General features: G+C 41.1%; 1 protein-coding gene across 2 annotated transcripts in view; it reads right to left on the bottom strand.

Annotated features, from left to right (window-relative positions):
- LOC108677938 (ankyrin repeat and fibronectin type-III domain-containing protein 1) overlaps positions 1 to 12,438 on the bottom strand; it is a 55,886-nt gene that overhangs the window by 18,319 nt on the left and 25,129 nt on the right. The window contains exon 1 of one of the 2 annotated variants that reach the window (XM_018166251.2): positions 2,160 to 2,378. The exons of the other annotated variant lie outside the window; for it this stretch is intronic. Within the exon in view, the coding sequence (XP_018021740.2) occupies positions 2,160 to 2,370 (211 nt within the window). The 5' untranslated portion in view covers positions 2,371 to 2,378. Of the gene's footprint in view, positions 1 to 2,159; positions 2,379 to 12,438 lie in introns of those variants that run through there. 2 annotated transcript variants of the gene reach the window in all.

Here is a 12,438-nt window from a genome sequence, read left to right as displayed (position 1 = left end):
GTGACTCTAGTCGAATAATATTCCTGAGTTGAGAGCTTGTAGTATGATCTCGAGGACAGTATGACTGGAACATCGAGCAGGTAGTCTGTTGTACATAGGAAATAAATTATTTTGCAGGTTTGTTTTCCAAGTTCAATTCAGACGCGCAGCAATCGAGGAGTCGTCCTGTGCGCAGGCCGGAAATGAATCTCGGGCCCACGAAATCGATCATCGATGAGCTTGCATTAATCGATGACGATTTTCATCCAGTTTCATGTCGAGAAAGCAACAAAAAACGCGTTGAACTGGAGCGACTCCGGGTTCTAGTTCAGTCGCAAATGTCGTTTTATTGACGCTAGAGTTGAATTTCTCCAAAATATTAACGAAACTTTTGCTCACTAAAAGATGTACCTCTGCAGACGCACTATATACGCGCCCGATACAAAAAGAAAAGAACGGCTTGACATCTATGCATTTAACTGGATTCGTGAAAATTAAGCTTGCACCATAGGAAATAAAAAATTTCTTGCCGTAATTGACAAATATCGTTTAAAAAATTTCAAATTTCAAAAGATTTAATATTATTAAATTAAACAGCCAATTCGCTCAATTTTCAGAATATACATATACTTCGAATTTGTCCGTGGCAAATGTGACATTTTCTCACCAGAAATATTGAGGAGCAAAACTGTCGCGTGCAAACCTTTTTTCGTGCATACACGGTTAATTGATGAAACTTGGGCAAAAAGGCCTTTTCGTGAATTCGGCATCATGCGTAGGTACGGTGTATAAATTCTGTATAATTCAGGGAAGTCTGTTTCATGCGAGCACGGTTGAACTTCTGTTCAAAAAGCACATTATATCGCAGATGCGCTAGGTGAGAGATGACAAAATGCGCTGGAGGACAGATACTCATAACTAAATGCACTATATGAGAATTTAAATTGACATGAATGCGCTGGATGAGAAATAAAATTGATATCAATGCACTGGATAGGTTATAATTATCTGAATAATCAAGATGAGTGATGAAATTGACATTGATGCACTGAATGTAAGTTATAGTTGACTGAAATCACTGAATTAGCTCTATATGTAATCGTTCGAATTTAATAGATGAGATATATAGTTGACTAAATGCGCTGGATGTTAGATATTATTGACTTAATTCGCTGAATGATATGTATGATTGAGTGGATATGGTGAATGATGGATATAATAAACTGGATGGGGATATAATGGAATGAATGGTTAAATTAAAATAAAATACTTAAAAAAACCTTTTTAAAAAACCACATTTTTCTTGTGGACCAATAAGTAGAAATAAATTATGGCTCGCCCCAAAAAACGTGGGTCGGGCTGTACGTTCACCATCAAATTTCCAAAATTCGTGTGTTGTGTGCTTTTTGCTATAATCATAAATCTGCCCGACCCACGTTTTTTGGGGCGAGCCATAATTTATTTCTAATTATTAGTCCACAAGAAAAATGTGTTTTTTTTAAAAAGTTTTTTTAAGTATTTTATTTTCTCCTTTTTAGTCCTACATAATATTCATTTTATTTCAGTTGGCCACGCAAATGCACGAAAGAAAATTCTTTTTGAAGTTCTGTAGAAAATTGTATTCGAGGGGATACATTGGTGCATGTAATTTCATTTCATTTCATGCACCAATTGAATAAATTCCACGCATTTCATTGAATAAATACGCCTGGAAACGTGCAACAAATTATTGATTATTGTATTGTCATCGGGAGCTGAGCTTCCCTAAAAGTTTCAGAGCGCTAGCTAGCGGGAAAGTTGGTGAAATATCGATTGCAAGATTTGAACATCACAGACGGACACGAAAGCGAGCCAAGAAAAACGTGGTAAAAAAACCAAGGCCGCATCAGGGCCTGAAAAAGTTTGGGAACAACTGAATGCTGTTAAATAAAAGTGGTGACACGAACGTCCAAATTTTTTACAATGATACGAATGACAATTGATGAATTCACCTCAACTTAAGCGTTACATTAATAAAACTACATCGGGAGGTTCTATCATTCAGGAAAATTTAGTAAACGCCACCTAAATTAGACGCTGAAGTCATGTTGCTCAGGGATTTAATCACCTTACAGCGGTTTTGCTGGGGAATCCATCTTACGAATCCATCACAAGTTCAGCATTTATCGCAAATATCTTACCAGCCTCTGGGTCAAGCTGCCTAGTGTCCAGCGGTTGGTCCTGTAGAGCCTCATCGAGTCCAGGCCCGAATGCGGAGACGGGGGCCGACACGGTCTTCCTGTGATCCTGAAGGAACTTGTTCTGCATGTCGAGATCTTCCATTTCCCATGACTGCCTGGTGGCGCTTTTCTTTGGCTTGCGCTTGCGAATGGTGGCGTAGTTGCTCATCATCGAGGGGACCACGGGGTTTCTGTCGCCCGAGTTGTGGTGAACAACCGAAGATAAAGACTCCGTGGACCCGTAAATGCTGGAAGTGGGTGTAGGAAACGGAAAGTAGGTTGAGGAAGTGGAGCTTGTGTAATGGGTGAAGGAAGAAGAGGGCGAATTGTCACTTGAAACGCGCTCCATGGGCTCTTCGATAGTTACAGGACTTTTGAAGGAAACGAAGGATACCATTACTGGAGACTGGGGAGTCGAATTACTTTGCGAGTTCCATCGGAAGTTATTGAATAACGAGAACGCTTGTAAACTCAGCGATGATTTCCTGTTTACGCTTTTGCTGGTGAAAGACATCTTGGTATCCTGCACCATCATGATTGCCAGCACTTGGAAGCTGCTCGTGGTGGAATAAACCAGATTGTGTCCGGCACGCGTCACGGTCGCAGAACGCGTGGCACGCACAGCAGATTATACGTGACAAGCACAGCTTGGGTGTGGCACGAGTTTCCAGCAAGTCAGTGAAAGCGCTGAATCTACAGTCAAAATATCAGTCACAGCTCAACCGTGTGTCTATTAAGTTCATTTTTCTTGAGCTCACGATGACCGAACCCAATCATATAAAAAATCGATCATAGTCTTAAAATTAAACTTGGAATGAGGCATTTTACAAAATTAGGTAATAAAATTAGAAGAAGTTTTGAGGATTTTTGAACACTCATTGCAACCCGGTTACTAATTCAGTTCTCTCGCTTGAGTGAATTACAAGAAATAACTTTATATCTGGGTTTATAAACCATAAGGCATCGGAACTTAAGGAGAATGAAGAACTTCACAAGATGGGATACACAACAACGCCTTTTGACAGTGACTCAATCGTTAACGTTGAGAGTTTTTTAGAGATCAAAAAGGGAGGATATCAGAAATTAAAAAAATATATATATTTAGAGGTTTTGATTGTGCCTGTAGGTAACACCTCCAGAATTGAATCTAAATTGTGTAATAGGAAGATGATAAATCTTTAGGTTTCAACACCGGAAATGAAATTAAAAAATCAAATTTGAATGAATTCAAATAAATTAAAATATAAGTCTTGAACGGACCAAAGTGTAGCGTATGTTGAAACAAAATAATATGATACGTATCTCGATCTAACAATCAACAAATAAAATTCAGATTTGCATCTGCATGATAGGACAACGGGTTTTTGAGCTATAATAAGCACCTTTGGTGAGAGGGCTAACAAGAATTTCAGCCGTTAAATTTAAATTGATGACACTAATATCTATTGTCGCGGCTGTAATATCTATGGTGTTCGCTATATTTCCTTATTATTATTCAATACTGGCAGGCAAGTAATTATTTTTAAATTGATCTTAAAGTAACGTTGTCTGAGGTATATATTTGAATATTAGGTCGGAAAGTTTTCAGACTACACCTTCTTTTATGGATTTCATACCCTTTTTGGTTTCATAATGGTTTTGGTTAACCTAGGAGGAAAATATAATAACCTTCACTCATTCAATCTAGCAAAATTTTGCAACGTCCTGCAGTCTTTACAGGCCGTTATCGGTAACTTTTGTTGCACTGCTAGATAAATATATTTAAAAATGTTCTAGCTTCTAGATTCGCTGAATAATTATTAAGAAAAATCAAGCCTTCGACCCGTATGTTCTGGTAGCAAAATAACTGATTAAATTTTTTCAAATGATCTCGACTGATATTCACGTTTGTCTACGGTTATCTGGCGTGACCATGGGAGAACTTAGCGGCAGAACGCACTGGGCAAGTCAGAGACCGCGACTGAGTAGCAGCGGAGCCGCGGTGCGCAGAAAGTGACGGTAAAGCAAGGGAAACCTGAGCGACTCCCGGACACCAGTCTGCCGTCCTCGCGATAAACAAAGAAGCATAACTAATGCATAAACAAAGACCGCGAAGATAAGCTGATAACCATGCCCGTCTGATTACCTAATTAACTGCTAAGGGAGCTTAGTTGCTTCCAAATTAACCGTCCATATCTTCTCGTACACTCGTCATGTAAGTGGCAAATCTTTGCAGCACTGAATATGTACTGCGTGATCTTTAACACTATTATCATGATAAATGAAGCGGTTATTCCCATTGCCTTTATATATAAAGATGTCATTGTGCAACAAGGAAAAGTTCGCCTGAGGCAAGACCGTATTTATGATGTAATTAATTCAGTGGACAGTGGTGGCCAGGAAGTCGAAGTAAATCCGTGCCGGAAAAAGCATTGGCTTCTGAAACGGTCCAATTCCTAATTAATTTTACCAATAAGGAAATCAATACCAAATAATCCAATTTGAACTTGCATGTCCTTGCGATATATTTTCTTTCTCGTTAATTAATTCGAAGTGAGCGAAGCGACGTACGGCTCTTTTAAGCATCATTACGAACACAAATGTTCGAAAATTTCCAAACAAATTACGAGATAACGTAAATAAGCATCAGCATGTGGAAAAAACATTTCATCGCTTCATGTATTATGATAGAATTGTTTGGTTATATAAGGCATCATTCATAAACAAAGTTATTCTGGGAGGTTGCAGTTAGTGACCGACAGAGATAAATAAGGGGAGCAAGTCTCAAAAATAAATGACGCCAAATTGAATATATTTTTCCGACTCCATTGATATTTTCCTCCGCCGCGCACGATAAATCAGCGTTCAGCGAACCCGTGAGTGGAGAGGTCACCGTACTGAACGCTTGGTGGCAGCGTGTGGCGTGGTGGCAGTGCCGTGCAGCGTGTGGCGTGGTGGCAGTGCCGTGCAGCGTGTGGCGTGGTGGCAGTGTAGATCTATCGTAGATCGAAACCTTCAACTAAGCATGAAGTCTTCTTTCCCCTCACTGGCTGGAGCAAGCAGCGTTCAGCTGAACGCTTGGTGGAGAGGTCACCGGTGGTGGTAGTGCCGTGCAGCGTGTGGCGTGGTGGCAGTGCCGTGCAGCGTGTGGCGTGGTGGCAGTGTAGATCTATCGTAGATCGAAACCTTCAACTAAGCATGAAGTCTTCTTGGCCCTCACTGGCTGGAGCAAGCAGGCACTGGCGATCTCTGGGAGACTGTTCGTACAGGCGTAACTCGCTTGCGTCCAGCCCCGACAGGAGTGGTTCAGGGCAGCGGTCGATGTTACGCTGCGGACATTGCCCTGAATCACTACGCAACATTTCTTTTCTTTTACGCAACCGGTTTAGGATCTTAAAATAAGAAATTTTTAGCCATTCTTTACGCTACATCAGTTTTGGACCAGGCAAGACGAATTGTTGTTACACCTTTTTACGTAATTTAACGTAGTTCCCGTTATAAACCAAACCAAATTTTTACAATCGAAATGCAAACTCAACAGAGATTCTCGTTTCTGTAGTCCCCCTCACGCCTCCTTCGCAGTATACACGCCTCTCAGGAAGACTGTAAATGACAATTGTGTATTTGTCAAGATTACCCTTCCTCATACTGTATAAGCCTTCAAAAACTTCATATCTGAAGAAGTATTACGCTAGTGCTGCTCCATGTTTTGCTCCTCCAGAGGAGCTGTGGATAGTAGCTTGATGGCATAGGTGGAAATTATTTCTACCTAATTTTTTGTAGCACTTCTGGATTAATTTGTCACTGGTGATCGGCACAGCGCACTCGGATTTGGCCGTTCGGCAATTACCTGTAGGAGGTACCATAATATAACATAACATATCATAACATTACATAACATAACATAGTGATCTCGGCGCTGCAGTGTAGGCCTGATGTGGCCTGTCGCCGATTCTTTTCCTTTTCGTGACTTGTTCATAGAAGATCTAATATAGTTTTATTTGACCGGATCTTTTCATGACTGACGAAATTTTGAAGTAGCTACTAGACTTCCACCGGGTACGATATAGTGCTAGGCATTTCAAGTCTGAACATATATTTTCCATAACATTATCTAGTCTGTTCTTGAACGCGTTTATACTCGGAGCGTCAACGATGTAATTGGGGAAGCTGTTCCCCATGTCGGTAATTCGAATATGGTAAAAGTTTTCCAGGAAACATCAGCTTGTTACACATGCACCTGAAACGTTTGAAGCTTAATATTTTTGCATTTTTATACATTTTTCACTTGTACGTGTCTCTGAGGGTCTGATGCAAGTTTGATGGAAATATTCCGAAAGTAACGTTACATTAGGTCAAGCAATACCCTTTTGGAGAATTGGATAATGTTCTACTGTAATTTTCACGATCATAAACACCGAATGCACAAATGTAAACAAAAAATGCCTCACCAGATGTTAAATGCACATAAATCCAGTTATCATATTTAGCATATCTTCAAGCGTCACGTTTCGTACCAGTGCATTCAGGGCAAGATATCTCAGCTCGAACACCCTGACTGTCAGGACGCTTTGTTGGAACCCGGAAGAGGAGCCTAAAGTTAGCCGCGGAACAAAATTCTGGGAGAAGCTGGCGAGAAAACCAGGATGAATGTTCCAAATTTAGCCGCCTCTGGTTGACTGCCAGCTGCTGAAAGAGAGCGTGCTTCATCGTGTGAAGAGCATCACAGTGTAGTAACATCATCACAGTGTAGTAACAGCATCACAGTGTAGTAACAGCATTACAGTGTAGTAACAGCATCACAGTATGTAACAGCATCACAGTGTAGTGACAGCATCACAGTGTAGTAACAGCATAACAGTGTAGTGACAGCATCACAGTGTAGTAACATCATCACAGTGTAGTAACAGCATCACAGTGTAGAAACGGCATAACAGTGTAGTAACAGCATCACAGTGTAGTGACAGCATCACAGTGTAGTGACAGCATCACAGTGTAGTAACGGCATCACAGTGTAGTGACAGCATCACAGTGTAGTAACAGCATCACAGTGTAGTAACAGCATCACAGTGTAGTAACAGCATCACAGTGTAGTAACAGCATCACAGTATAGCAACAGCATCACAGTGTAGTAACAGCATCACAGTGTAGTAACAGCACCACAGTGTAGTAACAGCATCACAGTGTAGTAACAGCATCACAATGTAGTAACAACAGTACAGTTCAATATTAAAGTTATTAATATCTGAAGTCCGTGGTTTAGCAGCAAAAACTGCTTCAACAATGAATATTTAATTACGTTAACATGTGCGCAGTTGACAGTTTGCGTTCTCTTTATAACATATTAGAAAAGAAAAAAACTTCCGTCGTTTAAGTTTACGTCGCTCAAAAAAGAAGAGCGACGACTTTTGAGCGACGTAAAAAAGTTTACGTTGCCCAAAAGAAAAAAAAGAAAAAAAAATAAACATCAACAGTGCTTTCTAATGAACTCATTTAAATTGTATTGTATTATTTAAAACACTAATAAAAGTTCCCTAACAAACTTGTCCGCGATGATTCCCTAACCGATTCCCTAATTCCATAACCTACTTATGGCATTTTTCAGAACAAAACATGCCGGTATATGCCGTATATCATCGGAACATTGCGTTTGGGCATTGGAGCATCTGCCCTTATGCTTGCAGAAAGAAGCGTGGTCGCCGACAGAGATAACCAAGTGTATTGAAGTTTCATTTGCTTCATTATTGGCGGTTTTACAATAAATCTAGGATTACTTAATCACGTTTCAATCAAATAACGTTAATTAACTAAAAACGAGCACGTTCAATTCACGTTCATCAACCAAGGTTCCATAATAATTCACGTTCATCAACCAATCGAATTAAAAACAAATTTTCTTCACCAGCAAACAACGTTCATAACAGTCGACGTTGAGTCACGTCTTGCTCAGAAACGTTTTCTTCAGTCGCGCTATCAGTGGCGGGATAAACTGGAGGTGACACGGTACGTAGCTTTCATGATCCCCATTGAAAATTTACAGACGCGTCAGCTTCTCATTTGGAGTACCAGAAGCTGGGGCGACTCTAAATTTTGTTAGGGGAGAAGCAGAGACAAGTCGAGTTTCCTGAGAGATCACGCGATCATTGACCGCGGGTCATGAGAAGGCAACTGGATTGAGGGGTGCAGGAATCACTGCGCAGTTCCTCTCACAAATGACGGAAATAAAAAGTTGTGAAAGATTTTTATACTCGTTCGGGAGCAGATTTTAATACCTCGTAAAGATTTTCACGACCTCCCGCCTCGAGAAAGGTGTCGGCCACGCAGGACGTGAGCGTACATGATATTTACAAATATTTAATTGCGTATTTTTAGGTCAAAACAATGCAAGGTAATGAATAATTAAACCAACATTTTGAATAAGTTATATCGTGTTTTAAATGCCGTGAATTTATATGCCTAAAAGATTACCAAGAGTTCTTTCAAGTGCAGGATGACTGGGAAACTTTATTCCCCAATTTCTGTTCAAGCCACAAGTGTCTCCATACATTATGGCTGAAGGCTGATTAGTACAAAGAATTATAATAAGCAAGCGTTCGTAGTTAAACAAAATAAAGAACAACATCGTGCAGAATGGTGGGCTAGCAACACGCCCTGTGGCTGGCTGCTATATAATTGCCATTCGGTAGGCTATCAATCTTCACCATGTAACGAGATCCTCAATGAGTTCAACGAGTTCAGGTAACCGATGGTAGATATAACTTCATAGCACTGAACTGATACCCTGTAACAGCTTAATTTTCCCAGCAACTTGTTGTGATAATTTAAAGGAAATAATCATCAAACTTGCAGTTCATCTGAAATCGCCTAAAATAAACCTCTTCAGCAGTACCATTCAACAATGAATTTAACAACTAAGGTAGAAAAGAAAAATCTGCAATCTTAGCGGCAGCATGAGGATTGAACCTTCGCCATGACAAATATAAACAATTAATGGCATAAAAAAAATTTAGTCACCGTACACTCATAAAATACCTGATCATATTGTCCAAATCGTAACAAACTTTCTTACCCACAGTACGGGCCTAACTGAGTCATGCAGGACGATCCAGGCAAGGGCAAACAGTGAATCGCTATTTGGGCAAAACCTCAGTCATTTCGATGAGTGTCGGTTAAAAAGAAGTGTTAATATTCGAAACATCTATTAATGGCAGAGCAGCTCGGCCTAATAATAATAATAATAATAATAATAATAATAATAATAATAATAATAGCATTAATAGTGAAATAACGTCGACTGTTATGAACGTTGTTTGCTGGTGAAGAAGATTTGTTTTTAATTCGATTGGTTGATGAACGTGAATTATTATGGAACATTGGTTGATGAACGTGCCTGCTAAAGGGAAGAGTGCACTAACACGTCACTAACATGTCGCAGACAATGAGGGTCAAGGAAAAGCTTTTAAAGTTTATATGACAACGCATTTGTGAGGCGCGGAGAGCGCTTCGTGAGCTGCGGCTTGAGAGGGCGGGGGCCGTGGGGTACAAAACTCGGGCTCAGGAGTCACGGGGTTCGATGGCAGGTCGCTGGAGCAGCAGCAGCAGCGTCAGAAGCAGCAGCAGCAGCAACAGCAGCAGCAACAACAGCAGCAGCAGCGTCAGAAGCAGCAACAGCAGCAGCAGCAGCAGCAGCAGCAGCAACAGCAGCAGCAGCAGCAGNCCTTACTACGCCTTAAAGGGGCTCGCTGCCCCCCCTCACGCTGCGTGCCTTACTACGCCTTAAAGGGGCTCGCTGCCCCCCCTCACGCTGCGTGCCTTACTACGCCTTAAAGGGGCTCGCTGCCCCCCCTCACGCTGCGTGCCTTACTACGCCTTAAAGGGGCTCGCTGGAGTGACGTGAAAAAGCCAAAATTGTCTTATCTCTCGTGGTAATATCTTGCAGCATTACACCGAACCAATCCAATGAGTGATTATAGTTCAACAAATTTATAGTGCTAAGTAAAAATTTTAGCCGCTTGGATTGCAAAATAAAATCAGGGAAAAAAGAATTACTTCATTACTTTCTCCCTTCATCCTGATCAGCGTAGAGTCTCGCTCCTTCATCCTGATCAGCGTAGAGTCTCGCTCCTTCATCCTGATCAACGTGGAGTCTCGCTCCTTCATCCTGATCAGCGTGGAGTCTCACTCCTTCATCCTGATCAGCGTGGAGTCTCACTCCTTCATCCTGATCAGCATGGAGTCTCACTCCTTCATCCTGATCAGCGTGGAGTCTCACTCCTTCATCCTGGTCAGCGTGGAGTCTCACTCCTTCATCCTGATCAGCGTGGAGTCTCGCTCCTTCATCCTGATCAGCTTAGAGTCTCACTCCTTCATCCTGATCAGCGTAGAGTCTCGCTCCTTCATCCTGATCAGCGTAGAGTCGCGATCCTTCATCCTGATCAGCTCAAAGTCTCGCAATAAGCCGGCTTGTATATGAAGTGAAGAGACCATGCACCGCTAACGAGGATAATTGAGCGTCTCAACCCTTTCCGGTAAATCGCTGGCATTTATTCTCCACATTCTATTGGCATTAGGTAAGACATTATGAGTGAGCGCAAAATAAGCAAAACCTGATATTTATTAATCGTAAGCAACCAATTAGGGAAGATAAAAGAGTAAGAGGCCAATTAATCAAGGACTGGAGCTGAAGAGCAGAGAGTAATCTTATATAGAGGCTAGGATATATATATATATATATATATACTAGGATATATATAGCTTCTGTTGACCATGTAAGAACCTCAGTTAAAATAGCCAGGCAATTCGGTTAAAGCCATACGATAAGCGTTGATTTTCTTTCATTGGAAAATCGGAACGGTTCTCAGCCGTTGTTAAATACTCGGTGTATAATCTTCAGTGCAATTAGGAGGCTGCAGCTGGAATAACTTTCATTACCTTGCCTAGTTTACTGAGAGAGAGCCAAACCATGACTGATATATTAAGAAAAATCGGATATTTTGAGCACTGATATTGTCATGACATTGAAATTTGCCAGATATGTTTGTTATGATGGGTATAGATATGAAAATTACATTAATAAACAAAAATTTGCACAGGAGCTTTACGTAGAACAATTCGAATTGTTGCAATTTTAATGATGTAAATAGTGCAGTTTCGAACAAAAGAGTTTGAACATATCCTCTATTGAGGATATGAGTTTTAACATAGCAAAATATTCTACTCAAAACAAATCTCATGTCTGTGTTGTATTAATTAAATTTTGATAATTCTGAAAAAAAGTATTTATTCTCTATGTGCCACACATGTAAACATTTAACTAAACGGTCAGTTCGTCTGAACAACATATTGATTTTCTATCACATTACATGTGACGTCAACTTGCGCTGTTAAGTGATATTGTTTAGTTTCTATTTATAACCTAACAACAAACATTGGGGTGGCCGAATTGTGGCCACCGCAGCCGCGCTCACGGTCTCTGTTAGGTGCTTTTATAGCCGCGGTATCGGCGTCGATTTGCCGCAGTATTATAGCCGCCGATCGGCCGTAGTCGAACCGGCAATAATTTTACCACAGGTTATTGTATTTACAAGGTTAGAGGACTCGTGTAAAGTTACACCGCGCTGACACTCTAGCACCGGCCTCCTGACCTGCCTGGCAACAGTGGTGGCAATCGGCGTTAGTGGCAAGTAATGTGATGGCAAGTGATGTTGATGGCGAGTGATGTTGGTGGTAAGTGATGTTGCTGGCAAGTGATGTTGGTGGCAAGTGAAGTTGATGGCAAGTGATGTTAATGGCGAGTGATGTTGATGGCAAGTGATGTTGGTGGCAAGTGAAGTTGATGGTAAGTGATGTTGATGGCAAGTGATGTTGATGGCAAGTTATGTTGATGGCAAGTGATGTTGATGGCAAGTGGAGTTATTTACGGCAGATTACATTTGAGACATTGGAAAAACTTGAAGCCAGTTACGTTCGTGAATACATTTTTATTTCTACCGTTCTCCCGCGAATTTAGCGAGTTGAGAAATGAAGCAAACAAGAATCGCACGTTACAAGAATAGCACAAGGCAACCACGTGATGAGAGCCTCCCCATGTGCGGACTCGAGGTAAAATTAGCCGTCATGGCTCCTCGTCACGACACGTGACGTCACGATGACCCCTTATGACGTCACGATGACCCAGGATGACGTCAGAGATCGTTAACGTAATGGCTGGTCGCCTGCCCAAAACGCCGTAGCTTCGGTCGACGGTCAGTCATTAGAGTCA

The sequence above is a fragment of the Hyalella azteca genome, unplaced genomic scaffold (assembly GCF_000764305.2).
Source record: "Hyalella azteca isolate HAZT.00-mixed unplaced genomic scaffold, Hazt_2.0.2 contig16660, whole genome shotgun sequence".
Lineage (NCBI taxonomy): Eukaryota > Metazoa > Arthropoda > Malacostraca > Amphipoda > Hyalellidae > Hyalella > Hyalella azteca.
The sequence above is the reverse complement of the archived record's forward strand: the minus strand, read 5'-3'. Positions and strand labels throughout refer to the sequence as shown.